This window comes from Festucalex cinctus, chromosome 15, assembly GCF_051991245.1.
Source record: "Festucalex cinctus isolate MCC-2025b chromosome 15, RoL_Fcin_1.0, whole genome shotgun sequence".
Classification (NCBI taxonomy): domain Eukaryota; kingdom Metazoa; phylum Chordata; class Actinopteri; order Syngnathiformes; family Syngnathidae; genus Festucalex; species Festucalex cinctus.
Window position 1 is genome coordinate 9,942,997 of NC_135425.1, and position 26,271 is coordinate 9,969,267.

Below are 26,271 nucleotides of genomic sequence, written 5' to 3' on the forward strand. Positions count from 1 at the left end.
GTCGCTTAAAGCGATAGTAGTTATTACAAAAAAAAAAAAAAAAAGTGTGCTTCATCTGTTTCATGAATGAAACTTTTTTTTGTAATAACTACCATCGCTTTAAGCTTCCACTTCAGGTCAGAAACTGCATCAAAGCCTTCATACAAAAACTCTAGCAAACAAAAACCTAAAAAACGTATAAATACGTCTTTGGGAGTGAATGAGTTAAAGGGTGCAAAATGGCAGTGGTTCATGTTGAATGTGGAAAGTTAGAACTTGAAATTACTGGTGCAGCTGCAAGTTGAAAATCATTTATACAAAATATGTACATCATAAAATAAGTTTGGTCACCTGTACACACCACAATAGAAACAAAGGGTGCCTGCATACACTTCAAAAGCTTGCAGTAACACAACAACATACATACATACATTCTATCAGGCACAGGAGAGCGTGGGTGACTTTAGAGCACATTCAGTCATGAGGGATCGTGTGTCGACCTCGGATCTTCCACATGAGATGAAATATTCCTGACAATCAGTCTTTACTACAAAATGGTGTTAGTTATTGAGCCCTAACATTAGAATCCTTACAATTCCTCTTATTTCAAGATTAGTTTCTTACTCTACTCCTCAGAGGGGTTGAGCCAAATTATTGTTCTAATAAAGCCCTATCACCCCCTAGAGTGTATGAATGTATACAAAGGCTATCTATTTTGCAAAACCCAAACTCAAAAATAGAACCTTAATTTGAACCACGGTACGTGCACAGCGTGAAAATGATGTGAACAAGTACATGACATTTACATTCAATGGAATGAGCTTTTGGGATGTTTGTAATAATGCAGTGCCTTGAGATACGAGTGACACGATTTACAAGGCTTTCAAGATACAAGTCGACATTTGGTCAATGTTTTGGTTTCATTTGCGAGCAACAACTCAATGTACGTTTCTCAACATTCTATTTATTTAGGTCATCATTATTGTATGCTTTTATTAAGTACAGTAGTTTTTTTTTTCAAGGTTGAAATGAATAATCACATTTCTATTCGTTTCAATGGGAGAAAGATGATTTGTGTTTAGTGACGAGGAAAATCTCGGAACATGTTAACTCATTCACTCCCAGCCGTTTTCACTGTAGCAACCTCCTTCGCTCCCGGCTGTTTTACTGTATTTTGACTGATTTTGCAAGGCCCACAGAATATTGTGTTCTGTTGCTATAAAAACAAAAGAACGATAGCTCAGTCTCATCATTATTCACACATCTGGTTAGAATTGTGGGGAAAACAGCTTGTTTTCATCATGGCCCTGTTTGATCTATTATAATTTGCTGCCACCTGCTGGCCGTTTTTGTAATTACTACCATTTTCTTTTTTTTCCTTCTCACCCGTTCTTTGCAGTTGTGAGCCTTCTGTATGCGCTAGCATGGAAACAAAACAAACAAACAAACAAAAACGGATAACTGCGTCTGGGACACTTAATACATTTAAAATATAACGTAATACGTGTTTGGGAGCAAAATTTAAACTCGTATCTCAAGGCACCACTGTGGTAGCAATGTGTACAACATTCAAATTGTGACTGCTCCACTTTCGAAGGTCTTACAGCCGCAGTACAACAACAAAAAAAGAAAATATTTATACAAAGTGGACAGATGACTCCAAAAGTTGTAGCTGAATCTTAATTCTTCATCTTAACAAGATCATTTTGGAAAGTTTAACATTGCCACATTTTCTAAGAGCCCTTTTTCCTTCCCTGTGTCACTGTGCCAAGAACAAAGCAAGGGGCCCAAAAGACAAATTTTGGAGCACTTTGGTATGGAAGACTGACTGGCTGTGACATCAACTCCAGCCAACACATTTGTATGAATACCTATTAGGGACAGACTAAAAAGAAAAAATAAAGTAATGACAAGAAAGATAATATTAGCATAGTAAATCAATGGTTTATAGACAAAGCCCTAACATGATTTTGGGGTGTCATATGAGAATAGTCACATGAACTAATTATATTATGACATACAATGGACTACCGTATACTCGTGGTTTGTAGAATTTATCTTATTTTATTTTTCACTACTTTAAAATGCTCTGTTTGGATTTTTTTAACACATTTGATGGCAATCAGCCGTTTTTGAATAATTATTTAATTTAAACAATATTTTTTGGGGGGTAAAACACAAAATAGAAGACAAAACAATCGTCTGATGAATATGGCAGATTCCTGGAGGCAGACAATATTCTCAATGTTATGATGTGTGGGAATTGGATCACTTCTTAAAATGGATCACATATTCCCACTTTCTTTTCAGTGTGGCCCAAATAATCCTTTGTGCTAATCTAGAAGGGAGATTGTGACCCGCACAACATCTAACATTACAAATGTACTTCCGAATTAATGGCCAAAAATAGTAGCGTAAACATACTTTGAAAACATTTTTTTTTTTACATGACATGTCAATCTAGTTCACTCTGTGTTGCTATGTGCAGTTCTTGGTGAATAAACACAATCTGGGGCTTCCCAGCTCTTTGGCATATATCGTGGTGACATTCCAATATTACTTGATTAACAAAGTGGCCTCACAAATCTTTCTTTCCAAAGCCTGAGTGGTTTATGACTCTAAAGTACAGTGGAATATAATTCACGTTATTTTGTGCCATGAAAATGAGTGAGCGGAGTGGTTCGCTATTATCATTTGTGATACTTGAACTTGCTTTTGTACAAGTACTTAAGGATTCATATTCCGGACAGTATTTGACGGCAACCTGTTGAAATAGAAACTTCTCAACCCTCTTAATGTCAAGAATCACAATTAAACTTAATGTTCATACGTACAAGAAGTATCAATGCCCGTCAGGTGACAAAGACCTTCCACATATGACAAGCCCCAGGCCAACTTCCAAACCTTTTTATTTACAGCAGAGTCCAGCTCAGAACTTTTCCTTAGGAAACAATGAACACAAACTCCTCCACATGGAAAACTTACCAACGTAGCAGGATGCTTAAACACACCTGGCTCCGTGACCGTCACAGCAGTCAGTCCAGCAGACAGACGACGCACCTGACCGAGGAACGCCGAGGACCTCACGGCATGGAAGCACGCATCTCTTGTAATGATGTCATCACTTGGGTGGGGAGGGCCATATGGGCAGCGGGTGGGCCTCGGTGTTGAAGATATATTTGTCCAGACTGAGGAGTTCCATGTCGTCGGAAAAGAGCAGGTAGAAGTACTTCAATGTCTCACCCAGGAAGAAACTCTCCATTTTGTCTCTGGGCTCCGGGTTCTCGGGGTCACGGACGTTGTTGATGGATGTGTAGCCTCCATCTGACACCTGGGGGAAAAAAAAAGGATTCTGTTGATCAGGTGGCTCAACTATATTACTATGGACTGTACAGGGATATAACACCGCATAAAATAACAGACAGATCATTATTATGGGTGTCAAAATGATCGCGTTCTCGTTACCTTAAAGTGCCTTAACAGCACTAATAATTTTAACGCTCGATTAATGACCACTCCTTATTTGAAAAAGCCTCTACTAAGGGAATTACAGTCACCACGCAGTAGAAAGGTCCACGTCAAAACTTTACAGTAGAGCACATTTTTTATTTTTTTTTTATTCAATTGTTTTGAAATTACTATATCAATGACTAAAACAATAAAACCATATTCAAATTAGGAAAAAAATTTACATTTCATTGAAAATGTATAGGGGTGTGAATTGCCTAGTACCTGACGATTCGATTCGTATCACAATTCATAGGTCACGATTCGATTCGATACCGATTAATCCCGATACGAATTCATAAGTCGATTGTTGCGCTTTTTTTCATTCAAATTTAGAAAATACTAATCAGTAAACTTGCAGTGCAAGATTTGTATGAAAATGTATTATTTATTTATCTGAAACTTCAGTCTTATAAAGGTTGTAATCTGTTTCATGTTTGAACAGCATTAAAATAAAATATTAAGGCTTAATGTTCATTAATATAACATTCTTCCAATGCTTAAGGTGTGAATCCTAACCTGAAGTAAGACGTTTTGTTGAATATTTTTCCATTAAAAATGGAAGTTTAAAAATCGATTCAGCCGCCTTTTGAATCGATTCGAGAATTGCGCGATGTAGTATCGCGATATATTGCCGAATCAATTTTTTTTAACACCCCTAAAAATGTAGATATAAATTGAGATATAAAATGTGAAATTAATGTGTGATTAATCGTCAATTAATTATTGAAGTCATGCGATTAATTATGATTACAAATTTTAATCGAGTGACACCTCTAATAATTATTATTACGGTACTTTTGTCAGACTGAGAGGTTATTTTTGGGGCCACTGTGGGTTTTGCTTTCATTATCTTAGGTGTGTGTATATTCTCTTCCTTGAAAGAATGTCGTCTTATGACATTTCAATGCAAAAGTGATGTGTGAATTGGTAGTTGCTGGCCAGGCTGTAGATGTTTTCATTTTACCTTGGTATACTTGTTGAAACTCTTCAGAATTTGCCAACCCCAATCCCTGTATTTGGGATCCTTTGTGAATCGGTACATGTAGAACAGACTCTCCACTGTCTCTGGTCTCAGCAAGTTATGTCGGTCTGCAGGCTGCATAAAAAAAAAAACAAGTCGTCAACACTGTAATTATTTGGAAAGATAACATCAAGGTGTCATGCACAAAAAGGTATGTAAACCCTTTATAATCATCCAATATATTGGATACCTTTTTTTTTTTTTTTTTTTTTTTTTTAAGCTCCCCAATAACAGTAGCTCCAAAATCTGAAATTAGTCAGGCTCTGTCCTGAACCAGTCAAATAGCACACATCATTGCAAACTATCTGATCCATCTCAAGTCAATAAGTCAAAGAAATATGAAAGACTCCAACTCTTTGAGATTTGAAGCCCCACCTTGACAATGATGTCCTTGCTATCAGTGGCATGCATGTTGAAGTGCGCAATCTCTGGGCTAAGTCCGGTCTCCATCTGCGTGTACATGTGGTGACAAGTCTCCATCAACTGCGCAGCTAAATCCATGTGGTCCCCTGGAAGGTCATTGTGGGCTCCCAATGCCAAGGTTCCTGGCAGGAAACACACCAGGTGGTCCTAACGAGGAATTTGATGGGAAGAAAGGAGAATATTTCAAACCTTCAACAAGGTGATCAATGTGGGTTTGTCGGTTTCAATTTATTCAATTACAATCAAGAGTTGGATAAGTTAGCTCACTGACAGGCACAGTGTTCATCTCCAAACATAAGGTTAAAGTAACATGTCAAGATAAAAACAAGATATTTTCTACATCCAGACAAGTAACATTTCAATACTTGGCAAGGCCTTGTGTGCATTTCTACCATTTTGGGGCTGAATCGGTTATGAGACAGCTCTCCAACAAACGTCAATTTGCGTGGCCCCGTCTGTCTCACAAGGTGTTTTTTCACTCCATTGATTGCTTCGATGTAGTCCTCCAATAGCCTGGAAGAAAATCAACAATACGACCATCACATTGATATTAAGACCCAACCCGAACATTGCTTTTTGAAATTTGCTAACAGACACCAATATACAATAAAATTGTTGTCCTCACTCGTCTTCAGTCTTGCCTCCCTGGAGCCACTGCTTGAGCAAGTATTCATAGTAGCTGTCTGCCCTGGCGCCCAGCGTATAGATGCCTCTGTGAGAGAACTGGCCGCTGTTGGTGTTGATGAACATTGGTATCAAACCATCATGTTTGCCCGGCAGCTTGTGGACCTGCTTCATTACCTCATCCACAGCCTCCTGAAACCACAAGAAGAAAGGAGCCATGAATACATAAATATGTATCTGTCAAAACTCCTGTTCAATGATTAGAAATTTAACAACACTTCACAAAATAATATCTTGACAGGCAGGCTCATGTTTTGACAGACAGCTGAAAGCAAATATGGTGGAGCAGCATTTAGCTGTTATGCTAAACACAAATGGAATAAACTGTAGAGGTGAAATCAGCAGAACAAGTGTACGATAAATGTTTTTTTTTTAATCCAGGTTAAATACTAGGGATAGACCGACTATTGGCCGGGCTGATTATCTGTGCCAATACTTGGCATTTTGACAAATTTCCGCATCAGCCTTTTTACAAATCTAAAGGCCGATAAAGCAAAATTTAGAATTTTCATCAGGAACTGTAAGATGTTCACAGACCATTTTTATTATTTACAGACATTTCCAACATATTCTGACGTTTTTTTATTGTCTGCAAAGGTCTTTCGAAACCTTCTATGAATCCTGACGAAAAACCCAAATGAGCTACATTCGCATGCATTTGTCACTAAGTGAGATACAGGGAGCTTTTCATTTATGGATCTATTTAAATTTCCATTTTATATAACAAAAAAATATGCTGTCATTGGGAACTCCTTACACCTTTTATTGTAAAATAAAATCTAAAAAAATAACTCATTAGCTCCCAAAAACTTATAAAAACGTTCTATTTCAAATATTGCCACGGTCCCAAAAACATATTTATACGTTTTTGTTTGTTTGTTTTTAAAATGCTGGAGAAAACATAAGGATTTGATGCAGCACTGACCTGAAGAGGTGGCTTAAAGCAACGGTAGTTATTACAAAAGGCGGCCAGCAGGTGGCAGCAGAGTATAAGAGATCAACCAGGGCCAAGCTGCAAAAAGTTCTTTTTCCCCCATTGTTTTCAACAGGTTTGTGAATAATGATGAAACTTAGATATAGTCTAATGCTAATTGCTGCAAAACAGAAACAGATAAAAAAATATACTTTTTTTTAATTTTTTTTTTAGTAGGGTTCATGCTTTTATTGGACTAGAACACAATATTCTGTGGGCCTTGCAATATCAGTCAAACAGCCGGGAGCAAAGGGGGTTGCTTCAGTGAAAATGGCTGGGAGTAAATGAGTTAAGAAATTATGTTATAATTTTTGAAAACTTTATTTACAGTCGACATTTTTTTTCTTGTTTAGTTTTTAATTTAGCTTAACATGCTGATGACGCTGGAAGCTCGCTGCAATTTTTGTTAGAATTTTTAAACAAAGCTGTCAATTCTTTACATGTTTAAAACAAAAAAAGTAAATTTTAAAAATTTAGATGCTAATATTTGTTTTTACTGCAAATGAATATCGGCTTGAAATATCGGTTATCGGTCTCCTTGACTTAGTCTATCACTACTAAAAACAGTCTTTTTTTTTTTTTTTTCCTCTCTCTCTTTCTGTCTCATGTGTCAAACATGAAATAAATAATTATGCTGTGATGGGGTTCCGCCTTCCCAACCTTGTACTGTGGGTCCTGAGTGAGGCGGCTCAGCTCCCGAAATTCCAGCTGAATGCTCGTGACCTCAGCCATGGAGCTGTCAGATGTCCACCGAGGTGGGTGAGCTGTTCCCTTTCCGATATTCACGTCAGAAAATGGGATCTTTGAGGGTGTTTTGAAGGCAGGCATCAACCTGGACCCGAGGTCTTTCTGCAAGCAATGTCAAATTGAGTTCATTGCATATACAAGGTCTAGGACTACTATCAAGTAAGAAATATTTCAAATTCAAATTGCGTTTTCCACAAAGAAAAGTGTGCAGGTGTGTTGTCATGGTGAAAACAGCCACCAGTTTTCTTGCCACAATGCACGCCTCTTTTTGCGCACTGACAAAACAAACTATCATTTAGCTTGTATTAAAAGGGAAAACTCAATATTTTCGAAGTTGGATTTCAAATACTGTCCATCTTTTTTACGACACCACTCTTCTGATATAGCTCATAATACAGTAGCATCAGCACAACAGTAAAACAGAAAGTGCCGGCTTAACTACTGCAAAATTTGCAACCACTTAAAAGTGAAGAGAGGTGCTTGTTGGATGACTCACAGCTTTATTTAGGAACAGCTGGTCTCCGGTTAGATGGTAGGTGCTCAGCAGACCGCCAAGGATACGAATGGTGGTCTCGAAAAGATTCACATCCACATTTTGGTTGAAAGAAAGCTCCTTCTCTATCCATTGCTTTGCTTCTGCAAATTCTGTAGCATAAAAACAATGCAAAACTCAATACTAGTAATAATAGTCATTATGTGTAACATTTTTTTTTTTATCCGAGCAGTTTAACACCATAAGAACAGAATGCCGAAAACACCTAATTATGAGCACCTGAGATTGCACAGCAAAGTTCATCTTTTTTAACTCTTACTGCCACACGTTATCAAAGAAAAACTTTGATATGACAGAGGCTTTGATCATTGACCAAGAGATACAATGCTTCCATTTACAGTGTTTTAGATTCCACAACCCATTGACCAGGCAGCGGTGCACTTAGACGTTGCACTGAGAAAAAAAAAATTAAAAACATTTGTTGACCTTATTTAACGTTTATGGCAACATACGTCGTGGTTTTACTAATCGTTATTAAACGCTTTTGGCGGTCAAAGAGTTAATGTCATCAAGATACTGGAATCTCTGTTTTATACGTAAACACTCGTTTAGGAATTGTTCCATCTGAATTAGCAATAATTGACATGCAATGGTTCCAGATCAAAAAACCAAAGCACCTTCTTTCAAGTCCATAATCCACATGGTGTCCAGGGAATCAATGAGAGTCAAACCCAGACCAAACCACTCGCTAAAAGACTTTGAGATAGGCTTGAGTTCATCGTGACCCCAGGCGTAGTCCTTGTAGCCCTTCCATGCGTGTCTGAAGGCATCACGCACGGCCTCTAGCCTGTCCACGTCTCCAGATAAAGCTGTCGGCAAAAAGGGAGGAGGATAGTAAATAGTCTGAGCTTCGTTTATCATCCCATCGCTGAGCGATGCAAGTACATGTATGTGCAATTGCTCGGAGGGAAAAAATATAGCAGTCACTACAGAAATTTCCTGCAGGGACTCACTGCTGCAGTAAAAGTTCCAAAAAAGGAAATTCAGCACTGACCGGTGGCTGGAATAGTCCCAGCCGGGATCTCTGGTGCCGGGTGGGCTGCAGCGACCTTCTCATTAGCTGAGAGTGGAGGCTCAGTGACCTGGTCGGCTTCAATCATTGCTCCTCTCCAGCTGAATGACAGAAGAACACGTCACGTACAGATAGTCTAACAACAGATGTTTCAAAAACTGAAAATGTATGTTGTAAACATTTTCATAAAATAACAGTAATGCTGTCAAGCACATACGAGATTACCTGACCAACTTTTTTTGTTTCTCTCCATTCTCCTCTTCATCTTGTACTTGTTCTTGTCGTCCCACAACAATTGAAATGTTTTCATTTTTATGAAGGCTTGGTGGACCTCTCTTGTTTGGAAATTTCTTCTGTTGATAAGCAAAGCATAAAAGCCTAAATTATTTAATTCACTATAGAAGCAACTGAGGACATTATATTACATGCACAAATACTGATATTACATATATAATTTCATTTCAGAGGTAAAATTGAATGATCAATTTTACTGAGGATATAGACAATTTTTGCAGAGGTGGGCAGCATTTTGTAGAGATGTTCAAAGGGATACTTTACTTATTTAGCCATTTTCAATAGTAAACGGTTGCATCATGTGGTAAAATGTGTTTTAAATGTATTAATTGTACATGAAAATTAATAAAGCTATCAGATTAATTATAGACAAAATATTAACTTTATACTCATGTTAGTTTTATCCGCCATTTTGAAATTTAGTCTCAATTTTAGTCCAATTTCAGTCGCACTTGTTAGTTATAATCATAGTTATTCAACCTTATCCTGTTTTTATTTAGTCCATTTTTTGTCAGCTATAAATCAAGCATTTTAATCTATTTTAGTCCAAGAAAACATTTTATTCGTCCAGATTTAGTCAAAAAAACTGTCAACATTTTGGTCTCGTTTTAGTCAGGACAATCATTTAAACCCAGTATTTGTTTTTGTCAGCAGATCATGTTAAACATTTCAGATGTAAAACTATTTCACATCAAATTTTCTCTCATCTTTTTGGTGAAAAACTACTTGACGCCCAATTACAGTACAGTATATTCACAAGTGGCTACTATGGTGCTATGCTATGAGCTAATAAATTAGGTAGCAATAGCTAGTGGTTGGGTTAACATTATTGTTGGTGTTAGGGTACGTGGGGGATTGTGGACCCAAGTGGAGGGAGGTAAGGCGAGGCGTGGCTCTTAAGCATTCTTTAATTTAACTCAAAACGAACAAAAAAAGTACAACACAAAACAAAGCTGGGAATAAACTTCCTAAACTATAAACTAAAGAGGCAGGACGGGCAGGTGCAGGAAACGAGGTGTGACAACGACAAAGACTCGACAAGGACTGAACGAAAGCAGGGAACTAAATACACATAGTAACGAGAGACACCTGGAAAAGACACAAGTGGCTTGGGGAGCTTATTGGATAACACAAGGGAACGGAAACAAGCACAGGTGGACATGATGACTTGACGAGACATTGACAGAAAAGGAGACACAAGGAAAACATGACCAAAAACCCAAATCATAACCCAGACCATAACGGTTGGAACATTATAGCCGTTAATTTGCATTATAACTATAATTTACTTTTTTTTTTGTTTTTACCATTCACTATGAATCCACCTGCTGCCTGTCTCATGTGTTTGTGCATGTTGCACTCGCTAGCTGTAAATTTTAAAAGGGATGTGTCACATGACAGTGTCACAGTCACAGATTAACAGAGACAAGATTTTACAAAATCATATTTTTTTCATCTTGTTTTTGCTCCTGAACTAAAATGTCCATAAATTTTTGTCCAGTTTTTATGAAGTGAAGTACATTTTCCTCTCATCTTCATCAGTCGACGAGAATGCAGACTGATATAGTCTTATTGTCTTATCTCTTATTGTTTATTAATGAGGTTTTTAGTCTAGTCTAATCTAATTTTATTCCTGTGAAAAATGTGTGTCAACGAAATTATTTTTGTTTAGTTTTCGTTGACGAAATTAACACTACTTTATGCTGCTTAAAATGTTCTGTGAATCTGGAAGTGTTTGGTCATATTTCAATTGCAACCTCCTTTTCCGACATTATTTTATGCAACCTCTTGCACTGACTGAGCAGAAGTTTTTTTTTTTTTTTTTTTTTTATAAATCGCTAATGTCCACAACTTGCGAGATCGATGCTTCGCACACGTCATACTTCAAGTCAAGATGTTTATTGTTGCGCGCTGCACGCAAACGCCGAACCCAGGATAAGAACCAATAGTCTACCTGCATTTCCAACCCTCCCAGCATGACTGCACCAACAATTGCCCTTTGGCCCATTTGTGAGGGGTGGACTCACTCTTGTAAGATAAATGTACATACACAAAGAAATGTTTCTCACATTTGTGGGAGGTCTTTGAAAAATTGGGATTTTTGGTCCTTTCATGCCAGTCACGGAATCTGGGCCAACAACTGGATTAATCTTTACGTCAGGAAATGCAGGCTTCAACCCAACATCATTCATTTCCAGCCAGTCGTCCTTTTTTGACAAATCTAAAAATAGACAAATACAAACACAGTTTGGCTGTATAAAACAATAAATCGAGATGTTCTGAACCACACTTCTCTAAAAAGTAGTAGTAGAACAAATGACAGCATCAGCGCGAGGGTCGAAGAGGTGTCAGGAAATGCTATATCACCCACAACAATTACTCTTAATCAGCAATTTTATTTGAGGCAAAACACAGCTCATTAATACCAACCAGATTACCGACTGTCATGTCGTGTCACAATACCAAATTATCAAAATATGAAAATTATCACAATAATGTGGGGAGGTTAGTGCTATAAAAAAATAAATAAATAAATAAAATGCTCACAATACTGTAAAAAAACTCACAACGAGGGGTGCTGGAGCTGCACAAATGAAAAACAACCTTTTAAATCATTCACTCACAGCCATTTTAACTGAAGCAACCCCCTTTTTACTGGATTTTGACTGATTTTGCAAGGCCCACTGAATATTTTGTTCTATTACTATAAAAACATGGAACCTACCAAAAGAAAAATGAGAGCCTCTTCTTTGATCAGGAAAAAAAAAGTATTTTTGTATCTGTTTCCATTTTGCAGCAGTTAGCATTAGAATATAGCTAAGTTTCATCATTATTCACAAATCAAAAACATAAAGAATGTAAAAATACGTCTTTAGGACAATACATTTTAAAATAGAACGTATTTATACGTTTTTGGGAGTTTTAGGAGTTAAACCAGGGGTGTCAACCATACGGCCGGCGGGCCGGATCATGCCCGCAAAGAGATTTAATCCGGTCCGCGAGATGATGTTATAAAGTAAAAAAAAAATATTTAAAAATATAATGTCGGATTAAGTAATCAGGCGGCCACAATCAAAACATATAAATTTGTAATTTCACAAGCAGTCCTCAGAAGAGCAATGCAACTTGTCCGGGGAATCGTCCTGGATGTCATTTTACAAAGTAAAAAAAATTAATTATTATTATTGATTTTTTTTTTTTTTTTTTTTTTTTTTTACTTATATTGACAAACGGGTTAAATATGAAAAAATAATAATAATCAATTACTAGTAAGGATTAGCATCCTTTTAACGTCATTAACTGCGCCACACAATGCATTCTGGGAACAATATATATGCAAAACAGGTGGATAAAACACCTGAACGAAACACCGGAACGTATACCGGCAAAGTGTTGCTGAATTCCATTTGCATTTGTGTTATTTTTCGGAACAATATGATTACAATTGAGTTCCGTAATTTAGGGCTGGTCCACGAAAATCGACGACAATCGCTTTTAAGTTAAATACTGTTATTTTACCGATGCGGCCCACTTGGTAATATATTTTCCTCCATGCGGCCCCTGAGCTAACATCAGTTTGACACCCCTGAGTTAAACAGATGTGCTGCTTTAAAATCGTAACATGACAACGACAATATTGCGGCAGTTTAATATCACGATATATATCGCCATTATCGTTACATCCCTCGTCAATATGTGCGTCCTGACATGGCCTGATGGGAGCACTTACCGATCCTTGGTTTTGATATGTGGGAATAAGAGAGTAGTCCCAATACGAGCGTGAGCGCAAGAACGAAGAGGATAAGGCTTCGCTGGAGCCGAGATAGCTGCTTCCATTTCTGTAAGAACAGAAAACAAGTTTAGTGAACAGGTTCTCTTTCCCAACGCTCCGAGTACTATATTGGAACAGAGAGACACATTATTTTTGCTCAAGACTAAAATCATTTGGATTTCATATTAAAAGATGATTACGAAACCGATCAATACTTCAGGATCAGGAAACATTTTTTAGTAGGATGTGAATAAAATGGATCTTTATTTGGCAAAGAGAACTACGAAGAACTGCTGGTTCCAAACAAAATAAACTTTTGACCCTGAAAATGTCAAAAAAAAAAGAAAAAAGAAAAAAGGATTTCCCAATCCTGGAACATGCCTAGTTAGTTAGTTAGTAAAATAAGACAACAACGTTAAAACTTTACAGTATAGTTACCTATACACTTTCAGGGAAATACAAACAAATGTTTCAGGGAATATTAACACACAAAAAAAAAAGGTTAAAAAAGTATAACTGGGATTTCTGCATGAAGGTGGTGGCTAAGGCCAAAGTTCTATTTGTTCTGTGAAGAGCAAATACTGGGCAATTGAAAGGAACCTCATTCCATTGATTTTATTTTTATATACTATACCTCAGAAACATGAAAACTGTGACTGACATTCCTATTTTAATGTTGCATTTTTATGGGATCACATCTGCCCGTATACTACTGTATGTGGATGATTGGGCTTGTTTGCCAGAATCTTCTGATAAAAATCTTTGAAACGCTCATTCGATGTACCGTATTTTATCGTCATGTACCCTAATTTTTCAAGTATAATATACTTGTTAATATAATTCCCCCTCCCAAATTTGACCCTTTTCTCTCTACTTATGTACAGTATCCATGCTCAAAAATTGATTTATTTGCTGAGTACTTTGATAGATGGATCAGCCGATATTTTGCATTTTACGTACATTTTGTGATCGGCTATAATGTCGTTAATATGCTGATCGCTCACTGACGTCATTGATCATAGAGCTGGGCGATATAAACGGTATATTCAATATTATAAGGTATCAATTTTGCCGAAGGTAGAGATTTTGACTCTACCGCCTTACCGTGGTAGCGCATGTTGTTGATGTTTTATGGCGCTTTGAGATGGCAGCCGTCTTCGTCTTCTTTTTGTTACGTGATGTTTTGTCCTTTATGCGGACCCGTTGTGGAGCGGACTGTTCTCGGCGTTTTGGCCGTGACATTCCTCGAGAGACAGTGTCGGTGCTTGACGGTTTCGCTCCTTTAGCGGCATGCTTGCACCAGCACTAATTCTGATGGGAGGAATGTCGGCGCTATTCGACTATCCCACTGGGCACCTGCGGGTCGCTTATGTTTTTTTCCACCAGTAAACCGGCAGCATTTTTCACAGTCCCTTTTTGCTCTGCGGAGAGGTCGGCGCTGCCTGGATAGTCTACGCTGGTGCGTTGGATGGCTGGGGGTGGAGCTGAGGACGAGAACGTCGGCGTGAAGCGCGGAGGCGTGCACGGGATGTGAAGATGGAGGTTCCGGCGCTTGGAAATGAAGCAGATTAGACGGGACTGGAAAATTGGACCATTCTTTTTTGTGTGTGTATGTTGCTCATCACGGACGCAGCAGCTGCTTGTTTACGACCTAGCTTGTAGCAGACAAGTGTGACATCATGCATGTTGCGTTTCTGTAAAGCGCTTTGTGACAACTAAGGCGGTTTGAAAGCGCTATATAAATAAAGATGACTTATGTTATATAACACCTAGGCTTGTACCGTTTACAATGGCCACTTGTGCACGCCCTTGTGATCTTCAAGTGAATACCTGCTCTAAACCAGTTGTACTGTTTTCATTTAAAATATCAGCAATATTTTTTGTTTGCACTATTTTGAACCAGAGTGCTGACTTTTAATTTTGATTTGCACAATAAATGTTATCCATAATAAATGCATTCTTTCATTGTTTATATATATATATATATATATATATATATATATATATATATATATATATATGACTACCAGAGAAAAAAATATTGTTCAATCATGTTTATTTTTGATATTCCCCAATCTTTGTGAAGTAACTGGAATACTGCAAAGGAAAAAAAAAAAAAAAAAAAAGTTTATTTTTAAGCTATGATGTGTCCACTACAGAGGACATTATTTTAAACTTGAATAATGGGTTCAAATACAGTTAAAATAATTCAAACAATACTTAAATGTGTTCTTAAAAGTCTCATATAAAACATGCTAACAACATTAAAAGCCTAAATTTGTTGAATAAAAAGTGTTATACACTTACTTTTCCTCTTCCCTAAAAAGTGCTTGCACTGAGGGAAGCCATTGTATTTTATGATGCATTCAAAGGTAGCAAAACCCCAGCCCTACACATTTGGTATCATTGGAAAGCTCCGAATGTCCTCTATAGAGCACAAAACGAGTTAATTCAATCGTATGCACTGGGTGGGGGAGGTATTCAGGTTTAAAAAGGTCCACTACAGAGGACAAATTTGAATTGCTGGTAGTCAGGAGTACTCCACAAAATAAGACTTTGCGGACAGTGTTTTCCGCATATACATTTACCCGTAGCTGCCCTCTGCAAATGAATGATCATAACACTGTTGCTGAACAAAGGGCCACACCAACATATAGTACACAACTAGATGAGACACCCGTGTGTTAGTGATGAACTATCAATATGACTACCCACCCTCCAGTATGACTGTTTGCGGTGTTTCCCGTTGTTGTAAATGTGGCAGTTCGGGTCAGTGATAGTAAGAGAGATGAAGTCCTTTCTGGTTGGTGGATACATCATATCATCGGAGAAGAGAAGATGGAGGTCATCGACACTGCAATCAGTAGACAGAAAGACATGTTATTAGCCTCAAAATGCCATATGTTGATCTGTACAAGTTTATCTGCCAACTGATAGAGGCAAGCAAGGCAAAAAGTCACCAAGATAGGAATGTTTTTTCCCCAAGTGAACATGTTTTATACATATTTGCCATTTGGCTGAGAGATTTGATTACTTACTACAGGCAAGATGGTGCATAAAAATTCAGTAATCTTGACTTAGTATATACTTTGAAATGTGGATGCTTCTTTACTTTGTATGGTGGCAAAAAAATTGTGTAAATGTTGACTAAAACATGATCTGTACAGTAAAATAGAGATCAAGATTCATTTAAATATTTTTGAGCCATCATTTTTATAGATTCCCTGACGGGAAATCTTATTATCATCATACAGATTAAATTTCTGTTTGATAATGAGTTTGGCCATCTGATCAGGATGGTGAGGCGTTGCGGTCACAGCCCACGGGGAGGAGGCCCTGGGTCAGGACACAATGCAGAGAATATGATCGGCTGGCCTGGGAAAATCTCGAGATTCCCCCCACCCTATTAGAGACGGATAAAGTGACTGGGGAGGAGAGGAAAGTCTTTGCTTCATGACTAAAGCCACTGCCCCTGTGTGATGATTTCACAGCAAGACCAGCCTCTTAAGTTTGACGTCAAAGACTTCACTCATACTGCCAAGGAAATTGTAACTATATGATCACACCCACGTAAAGTCCATCAACATCCATACATTACTGTAGAGAACATGTAAAGCAAAGGTAAACACTATACAGTATTGTGTACATGTCTGAAATATAAAAACTAACAAAACCAAAAGACACATATGTAGCCTACAGTGCTGTAAATAAAGTTTCACAACTCCACGAACACTTTGACTAGTCGCTGCCGTCACTTTCCTTCTCCATTCATCCATCCATCCATTTTCTTGACTGCTTATTCCTCACAAGGGTCGCGGGGGATGCTGGCGCCTATCTCAGCTGGCTCTGGGCAGTAGGCAGGGGACACCCTGGACTGGTTGCCAGCCAATCGCAGGGCAACCTTCCTTCTCCTTGTTACCATTTCTCATCCTCCTGGCCAGAAACGCGCACGTGCTGCTCTCTGTCTGGCCATAGATTTTCATCCACGTCGCACAAATCCTCCTTCGTTTGTCAACTTCACATTTCACCTGATTGTCAATTACTGTCAACAATTTATCAAATGTTTCAAGGAATTCACATTATGTTCATGGTCAACATTAGACTGAGAATCATCTAATTTGTACTACATATATATATATATATATATATATATATATATATATATATATATATATATATATATATATATAAGACCTTTGCAATGTGATGAAATCAATGACAACTAAAAATCATGCATTTTTATGCGCTGATTCTACAATGAATGGTACATTTTTTTGATGCATTCGTGCTCTGCATTACAAAACTATATAATCCACTTAATTATTTCCAAAACGCCTTTTGGTGTTTGTTTTCTCTTGCTTCCACACACCCACAAAATCAGATAGGGTCGAAGTTAAATCCACTCACCCGAAGTTCTAGTTGGCTCCCCACATCGATGTTGTTCTTATAAGAGCTAACCAGCTACTGCTAGCTGGCTAGCCAAGGAGTCTTCAACGTAACAGGACTCCTCAAACAACTAACCGATGAGTTTCAATGAATTCCATACCTTTATCAGAAGACACTGACTTAGACGTGAAACGTAATCAAACTTAAAAACGAATTACTATGGAATAATAATTCACCACAAAGGAACCGGATGTTGCGCGTCATGTGATGTCACGTGTTCATTTTCTCCTTCGCTTTTCCTCTACTGTAGTATGCGATTGCGACCCCTACAGTTCACATACAAAATGTACTTAAAAGGAAGTGCATTGCGTCGCTGGTAAAAAGTCCTCACTGAACACATTAAACAATAGTAGTACTAGTGATGGGCAGGTGAAGGCTTTGAGCCTTTGAATCTTTCCATCCAACTGGTTCAGAAAAACGTTCAGCTCGTGAGGCCTCAACGTGCAACAAACATTTTTTTTTTTAAATTAAATTTTGATTAAGTAGAACTACACTCACGGCTCTGTGAGATGTCGCTGCGTTACGTCAAACCTGTTTGTCAGCGTCGGGTGAACCCTCAAAAAATGAGGCCATAATTCAATTGGAGAATAAAAACTTGGAATTGGAAATTTGAATAACTTTCCGAGTCTTCTAAGCTATGAAACATGTTACTATAAGTAACATGGAGTTGCATCAGCTTTTACTTGTAACACATTTCACGGTATAGGAGGCATATGGCGTGTAATATCTTGCGCATATACTCAGTGCGTTGTCATATATGGGAACACATTTTTGTTTTGTTTTTCCTCCCCATGAATAATCGTATTTGTCATGAGGCAAACTACAGGACAACTAACACAATATTTACACGCAATGTGTTCATTGAAGGCACAGTGTGTAGGATTTTTCGATTTTTCAGTGTTCATTTAAAAAACTGAAAAATCACTAATACATGGGTTGTGCCACACCTTACAGAAGGCTTGCATGTTTCACCGCCATCTTTCTACTATATGGATACCTAAAAGAGAAGAACTTCGCCGACACAGTAATTGGTGATAGTCTTGCTAAAGCCTTGTTCACACGGCAAGTTCTGACTTTATTCTCACAGTTATGACTTTACTCAATTTAAAGTGAGAATTCTGAGAATAAAATGAGAATCCTGCCTGTCTGTCTCTGTCTTGTCTCTCTCTCTCTCTCTCTCTCTCTCCATCCCCCCCCCCCCCAATGGTCTCTATGCACAAATATCCGTGACGTGTTTTTGGGAAAACGTCATTTCGGTTTTTTTTTTCTTTCGTTTTTTCCCCACCTTCCTTCCTTCTCATATGTGTGAATGTGGCTGTCAAAGGTTGCATGTCTACTCAATACAGTCCGGAGTGTACACTGGCAGCATAACCTTTTTGTTTTATTTTATATTTTGAAATATGGTTAACAAACCATGTTGGAGAATTTGGAGGAAACACAACCTTTTACACCATTTTGAAGGATCATATTAACTTGTAGCAAAATAAAGAACATTCTAATCAGCGATACATTTTTATGTTAATATGACAGTGCTTGATGGCTACAAGGAGAAATGCAATATAACATGTTTGTCTTGGAAAAAAAAAATCTCCTTCCTGCACTATGGTAAAGATTACAGAGTACAGTATTGTCAATTTTGGATAGTTAAGTATTCACATGTTGATACACTGATGACTACTGAGTAATCACGGGTCAAAAGATGAGCACCAAGTTGAAAAGTGGCCTTTTAGAATCCCTTATTACAAGTCAATCAGTCTTATGGTCGGGTCTGGAAACCTTCAAGTTCCCCGACATGTCACACAAGGAAGTGGTGACAGCTCTGACCAGGGCTGAAGCGATAGCTGAAACTGTCCGAAACGTAAACGCTTAAAAAAAAAAAAAAAAAAAAAATTCTGGAGAAAAAAACAACCATGAAGCGCCTATTTTTATAAAGAAGACATTTGGTGAACACCTTAGTACTAATCTTAGTGACTGAGCAGACAATGATCAGACTGGCCTTTTTTTTACTGAGCAAGTAGGAAACAAAAATGCAGGTTATTTGGCACAGCATCACATATTTTGATACGCTCATTGATTCTTGAGGTCCCGAAAGGCCAATATAAAATATTTCCCAAATAAGCAACAAAACCAAAAGAAAACAGTGAGGCTGTTATGAGGTAATAAACATTTGAAAAGTTTCCCACTGAGGTTTCTTTGCAACACGAGCATATACATAGCACTGAGCGAGAAGGATTCCAAAGCTTTTGAGCAAGAGTGTATCAATCAAGATTTGATTTTTGACAATGCCATAATGTCTTAGGAATATTCTTATTGAACTCAAAATACGGTGTGGGAACAAAAGTGGCTTCAGTGCCCATGTGTACAGAATTCAAATATCCTACCTGAGACATATTTAAATGAAAACATAACACATGAAACAATTCTTTTATGCCTGACAAAAGACAGCGCCAATATTCCTATATATTTTTTTTAAACATCCCATGTGAGGTTTTGGATGGATTAAATACACTCGGAACTCATAAATAAATTGCGCCTTGAAAAGTGACACGAGAGTTCAACTGACCTGTTAGCTTCACCAGTGATTATTTTCCAATGAATAGTGTACAAGGTGAAAGTTGATAATCATTATTTACACAATAGTTTGGCTGTCACCAGAGCCCTATTTACATCACGTAAGCATCTGTAAACAATGTACTTTTCCGTGCGCTTGAGCACACAACAGTCATTCAACTTTAGATGAAAAACTTCCTTAGAAGTTAGTGGAGAGTTGACATTCGTGTCGAGTTTGCATCCAGGACCTGAAAGTCTTCTGAGGTGGCGCAGCTGACAAGCAATTTTAACTGAAACAAACGGGTCCGACACTGAAGCCAAACTGATATGTCAAGTTTCTAGCACCCATTAATGCCACATCTCGCACAGGAAGTAGGTGGAGGTCCTCGAACTCAAACACCGACTCCCGGGGTCCTGACACCATTTCCTCTCCAGGCTGATGAAACAGAAAGTACAACTTAGTTACAAAACAGACCAGACCAAACTGTGCTGCTTGGTTGAAAATTAAAATGGAATCTGCATGCTGCCAGATTGGCACTCTTCCATTATAGAGTTACCAGCGGTAGGTGGCATTGTTTTCTCTGCAGGCCTACATACCACACAATCTTGAATTGCTCCAAGGAAACTTTGCTTTCTTGTGTCAGTGAGGAATTTGATGTCCCTTTCTAACCGGCCCAACTTGTGTCCTGGGTGGCAGGAGTAGGTCAGCTTCTGCGTGGCTGTGCTGCTGTGCAACCTCAGGAAACGCAGCTGAACCACATTGGCACCTGGATAAAGAAACTGAACAAAGACGGCGATGTTCATGTCAACTGCTGTAATTCCAGTGAAATCAAAAAACTAAATTTGATTATATGCTTATATTCCAATTATATGCTAAATTAAATGATCCTTTATTTTAGCGGTTGTTTATTTACCTCTCCGTTGAGTTCCTCTTTAAAAAAAAAAAGCAAAAAAAAAAAAAGCACCAAACCAACTAACACTAATTGTCAAATGGGTTATGGGAAAACAGAGGCTCACAGGTATGATTGTCAAACCATGTTATTGAAGTACTAATATGATTTAATATCTTGTACAAACCACACTACTGAAATTTTTATGCCTAACTTAAGATTTATGTTTTTTTTTTTTTACATGATAAATTCCCATTTACTTTTTTAGATACATTTTAACACAAACCTACCAAATAAACAAACCACTACTCACAGAAATATTTAAGCCGAACTTCAGATAAAAATACAAACAAGATAAAATACATAAGTGTTTTTTTTACATATAAAATTCCCATTTTATTTTTTTAATTTAGATATTTTTAACACAAACCTATAAACCAACCAAAACTCACAGAAATATTTAAGCCTAACTTAAGATTTATATATTTTTTTTAAATGACAAATTCCAATTTTCCCTTTTTTTTTTTTTTTTTTAAAGATAATTTTAATACAAACCAACCTACCAAATAAACCAACCACAATTCACAGAAATATTCAAGCCTAACTTAATATTTATGTATTTATTTGTTTTTTACATGGCAAATTCCTATTGACTTTTTTTTTTTTTTTTTAGATAATTTTAACACAAACCTACCAAATAAACCAACCACAACTCACAGAAAAATGTAAGCCTATTCTAAGATTTATGTATTTTTTTTACATGCCAAATTCCCATTTACTTTTTTTTAAAATTAATTAATTAATTTATTATTTATTTATTTGGTTTTTTTTTTAGATAATTTTAACACAAACCTACCAAATAAACCAACCACAACTCACAGGATCATTTAAGCCTCACTTAAGATTTATGTATTTATTTATTTTACATGACAAATTCCCATCTACCTTTTGAGATAATTTTAATCCAAACCTTCCACCTTATATGATACATATTCATTAGTCTAATAAAGCATATTCATTTGAAATGCATAAACCTCAGGGTTATGTTTTAAAATATAATTACTCTAAATTTATAATAATGAGAGTATTTATTTAAAATACATAAAGTATATTGTTTAACTTGCATAATAATCAGGATACATACACATGATAAATGTTTTCATATTTTACATTTTTATGTTTTTGGTATGTAATTGAATGCAGACATCCCCCCCCCCCCCCCCCCAAAAAAAAAAAAGTATACTTTATTTTTATTTATATATTTATTTATTTATATATTTTATTTATATATATTATTTATATATATTATTTACTAAATACATAAACCTGAGGACTATGCATTTCAGGCTTTATTATATTAATGGATATGTATCAGATAAGGTGTATTTGTTAGGTTTGTGTTAAAATTATCTAAAAAAAAAAAAAAAAAAGTAAAAAGTAAATGTGAATTCCATCCATTTTCTTGGCCGCTTATTCCTCACAAGGGTCGCGGGGGATGCTGGAGCCTATCTCACCTGGCTCTGGGCAGTAGGTGGAGTACTCCCTGGACTGGTTGCCAGCCAATCGCAGGGCATGAATGTGAATTTGTCATTTTAAAAAAAATTACATAAATTTCTGTGAGTGAAGCCATAACACGCGCATGTACCTCATTCAAATATTTGTGTGGTCCGCCCACCTGAAATCCTTGGTCCAGCCTGCTGAGCCACTGAAAGGAGCTTTCTGCAGAAAATTCTTCCATCCAGGCTTTCATAGGCAACTGCAGGCAGAGACAAAAATGCCCATTTGGTCTATGCAGGTGATGTACAGCTGTTGCAAATTTGATTACACTCAGCAGCAAATCACAATAATGAGAACTGTCCCTTTGGGTAAATTGTAAGCCATTTGGGAACACGCTGCATTATGCCTCATTACATGGTGAGGGAGGAATAAAAATAGAAACGGTGTTGATTAATGTTCACATAATACAGTTACGTGATATTTCATTCTATTCAGTGGATTTATGTTGCGAGTACGTACATGGGATCGAAGGATGCAAGAGCCACTTTGAATTTTTTTTTATCAAGCACACTAAAATCTTTTATTTTTCTTCTTTTTTTGGAAGAACTGCATACTGAACTGAACTATAAGGCAAATAATTTAGGATTTTTGAAAAGATTTTGGGGCAGCAGAGTCCCTGTTACCCACCAGAAAATATCAGCCCCAGCATATGAATTCCCATCTCTACACTCAGAACCATAACATGACCATTTTTAAGTTCATTTGCACATTTTCACATTTATTTAAAAGCTCTACGGTATTTATTAGTAGCAGATGACATTTTTAGTAAGGCACGGGCACTCTTAAAAATGGATAACAGGCCACAAATGGCCCCCGGGTCATAGTTTGGAACTTTGGCCCCCACTGATTCAAGATGTATGTTGTTGTGTTTTGGACCTGAGAATCTTGAGGATGAAGGCACGTCTGGATTGATGTGCTGGAGAAGCTGCAATAGGCCAGTAGAGCATCAGCAGAGCTGCCTTGGTTTGGGTCGATGTAATATGTCCCTAAAGAGAACACTTGGTAAGAATTCAAGAGTTACTCAATATTTCTACATGTAAATGTTAATTCTGTTGAGCGTGATATACTTGATATTGAGCAATATAATTTACTTAATTGGAGTATGTGCAAATACTTGCAATATTTTTATATACATTTTTTTAAGTAAAACTTACAAGTTTTTTTTTTCAGTGCAGGATATGGTTTGTACACAATTGATTAAATTATTAATATAGGCATTTAGAATTTTTTTTTTTTTTTTGGAGAGGGGTCACATCAATGACTCTTTTTTTGTTTTGTTATTTATGGCGCCGTTCAGTCCCTATTTTCCACAGAAAGTGGGATTTTAAATATTTAAAATAAATACTCCCTCCATGATGTGTTCCATCAATCGCTAACCCAAATTGTGTGCCAAGCTTGTCAACAAGTCTAACAAATCTGAATTTTACATTAAAAAAATAAAATAAAAAATTGCTTAATATTCTCGATTGTTAGGTTAAGACCACCTGCAAAACCCATCAGTTGAAAGTGTGTTTACATTATCATTGTAGTACTTGTAAACTGACCACTAGTGTATTCAGGGTGGCAGAGCCAAAGTTCCAAGCAGGTGGTGGGGGGATGTTCTTTGGTGCCATCGGGAGGGTCCACTAGTAGCCGAAGCTCCTGCTCGAGAGAATCCAGAAGAGTTTGGATCAAAGAGTAATTGGGCTTGTCGGATACATACATGAGGTCCTGGACACAAGGACAGAAAAAAAAAAGACTATCAGTGCTTTCCAATCATTTTCAAATGAATATATTTTTTTTGTTATACTCATGTTTTTTCTGTCATAAAATCAAGCAGATTCTAAATGATATTATTATTATTATTATTATTATTATTTATTTATTTTTTAAGTTAACTAGCATCCATGAATTGTGTTTCCCATTATATGTTCCACTACAAAGCAATACATAAACCAACCCTGAGTTCTGTCAAAGTCATGTTAATGGATTGTCCTGGAGGTCCAGGAACACCAGGTGGACCCTAAACATAAGGACAACAAAAATGAATGCTATGTAATCCATACAATCAATTAATGACTCCTCCCAGTCCGCTTTGTATGTTTCGAACTTACTGGGAGGCCTCTTCTGCCATGCAGACCAGGCAAACCCGGGTAGCCTTTCATTCCCTTCAAGGTGAACAAAACATAACGACCACAACAAGTTGCATTGAAATTGGACTATACAATTACTGAAATATGATGAGCCTTGCAAATATGAAATAATATCACTATAAATAAATGTATTTGATCTTTATATTTCTCCTACCTTTAGTCCAAATGTGCCCTGGAACAGAACATGAAAGACATTTAAAACACATAAAATCAGCATCGTAATTGCAGTTTTTGTGCTACTGAAGCACTTTATATAGGACAGGAATATACGGTAATAGATTGGCTCAACATAAAAAAAACAAAACAAAACAAACATTTGAGGTAAGATAATCAAGGGAAGTAATGGGAACACAAGTAGTGCCAATAAAATAAGGTAATAAGGTCTTGATGTTACATAATATACAGTTAATCTACATTGTAAGAGGGATGTAACGATAAGCTCGATATCAAGATATCATGATATTAAAACTGCCAAAATATCGTCGTCGTCATGTTCACGATATTTAAATGCAACACATCTGTTAAGAAAGTCAGGTTGATTTCCATTTGTGCAGTTCTAGCACCCTCTGGTGTTAGTTAGCTAGTTTTTAGTGCAGTTGAATTTTCATATGGCATGTTTTGGCCCTTCTATATTTAAAATCCACACTAATTGTCAGATGAAGGGGCACGTAATATGCCCGTGATGCAAGTGAATATGTGGAAGAACTCAATGTGTGCATGCAATCCCGTGCATTAACAACATAACCTAATAATAATAACATACTAATAATGAAACATAATAATAATAACATAATATTGATGTTATGTACAAAAGCACAATATTGTGCTTTTTTAATGTATGAGCTTTTTTTTTTTTTTTTTAATATTGTGACCTTTATAATATTGCCAGCCTCCCCACAATATCGTGATAATATCATATTGTGACATTTGGATATCGTTACATCCCTACATTGTAAATGATGGAAAAAAAATACAGTACATACATTCTAATGACACTACTAAACTTACAGGCAATCCAGGCATGCCTGATGTTCCTCTTGGCCCTGGTGGACCAATTATTCCCTATGGGAGACAGAGCAGATACAAGTTAAAACATTAAATGCATGTGAATTTTTTTTAATTTATTTTTTTTAAATAATGGCATGTTAATCATCATCAAGAGAGAATGCCTATCTTTCATTTTAAAGTGTTTTCCCATTTTATCAATTTTGTGAAACCATGTTTAACATTATGTACCCTAGTTACAAACAACTCAACTCAACTTTATTTATAAAGCGCTTTAAGAACAGGCGTTGCTGTATACAAAGTGCTGTACATAAACACCAGTTTTGCAGTAAACAAGAACAAAGCAAACATTTTGAAGTGCGAATACAGGTTTGTTTTCTGTGTTTTTTTTTTTTTTTTTTAACAAGTAAATACATTTTACATCAGTGAATAAATAAGAAGTAGTGAATAAAGAGATAAATAAATACATAAATAAGTAGACTAAACATCAAACTCATACACACCACAAAACATCAAAAAGAAGTCTCATGGTGCGCCAAAAGCCAAAAAATCCAGATGTGTTTTAAGACCGATACTAAAATGGAAACTGTAGTAAGGCAAGAACAAACAGGTACTAGACTCATGTATCGCACACGGAGAACATTTTATATTTAAAAAATGGAGCCATCATTTTGCTCTTAATGTGTGCACTATAAATAATTGGCAAGTCAGTGACTCACTGTG

General features: G+C 36.8%; 2 protein-coding genes across 3 annotated transcripts in view; both read right to left on the reverse strand.

The window, feature by feature from the left end:
• Positions 1 to 1,343: 1,343 nt before the first annotated feature.
• Positions 1,344 to 17,654, reverse strand: man1b1a (mannosidase, alpha, class 1B, member 1a). 2 transcript variants are annotated; one of them, XM_077497724.1, is made up of 14 exons: positions 17,376 to 17,654; positions 15,684 to 15,822; positions 12,927 to 13,035; positions 11,266 to 11,417; positions 9,128 to 9,255; positions 8,885 to 9,003; positions 8,508 to 8,699; positions 7,834 to 7,982; positions 7,251 to 7,439; positions 5,559 to 5,749; positions 5,326 to 5,446; positions 4,886 to 5,080; positions 4,454 to 4,585; positions 1,344 to 3,310 (listed from the first exon to the last, which is right to left on the reverse strand). In XM_077497724.1, exons 2-14 carry the CDS (start codon positions 15,786 to 15,788, stop codon positions 3,101 to 3,103), a joined length of 1,992 nt encoding a protein of 663 aa, XP_077353850.1. In that variant the 5' UTR covers positions 15,789 to 15,822; positions 17,376 to 17,654; the 3' UTR covers positions 1,344 to 3,100. The 2 variants fall into 2 exon arrangements, with proteins under 2 accessions (XP_077353850.1, XP_077353849.1); XM_077497723.1 differs by lacking the exons at positions 15,684 to 15,822; positions 17,376 to 17,654 and adding an exon at positions 14,073 to 14,620.
• Positions 17,655 to 19,399: 1,745 nt separating this feature from the next.
• LOC144002623 (uncharacterized) overlaps positions 19,400 to 26,271 on the reverse strand; it is an 80,894-nt gene continuing 74,022 nt past the window's right edge. Inside the window, exons 60-68 of the mRNA XM_077498022.1 lie at positions 25,552 to 25,605; positions 24,698 to 24,715; positions 24,505 to 24,558; positions 24,351 to 24,413; positions 23,956 to 24,121; positions 23,288 to 23,397; positions 22,530 to 22,610; positions 20,562 to 20,744; positions 19,400 to 20,400 (exon numbers count right to left, since the gene is read on the reverse strand). Coding sequence (XP_077354148.1) covers positions 20,251 to 20,400; positions 20,562 to 20,744; positions 22,530 to 22,610; positions 23,288 to 23,397; positions 23,956 to 24,121; positions 24,351 to 24,413; positions 24,505 to 24,558; positions 24,698 to 24,715; positions 25,552 to 25,605 — 879 coding nt within the window. The 3' untranslated portion in view covers positions 19,400 to 20,250. The remainder of the gene's footprint in view (positions 20,401 to 20,561; positions 20,745 to 22,529; positions 22,611 to 23,287; positions 23,398 to 23,955; positions 24,122 to 24,350; positions 24,414 to 24,504; positions 24,559 to 24,697; positions 24,716 to 25,551; positions 25,606 to 26,271) is intronic.

Excerpts from the sequence above, each read along its gene's own strand:
- man1b1a (XM_077497723.1), bottom strand. The coding sequence starts at position 14,210 with ATGTCACGGCCAAAACGCCGAGAACAGTCCGCTCCACAACGGGTCCGC. Across the intron at positions 13,036-14,072 it reads CAACAACATGCGCTACCACG|AAATGGAAGCAGCTATCTCG; the intron begins GTAAGGCGGTAG and ends CTGTTCTTACAG. Across the intron at positions 7,440-7,833 it reads AGCTGTTCCTAAATAAAGCT|AAAGACCTCGGGTCCAGGTT; the intron begins GTGAGTCATCCA and ends CATTGCTTGCAG.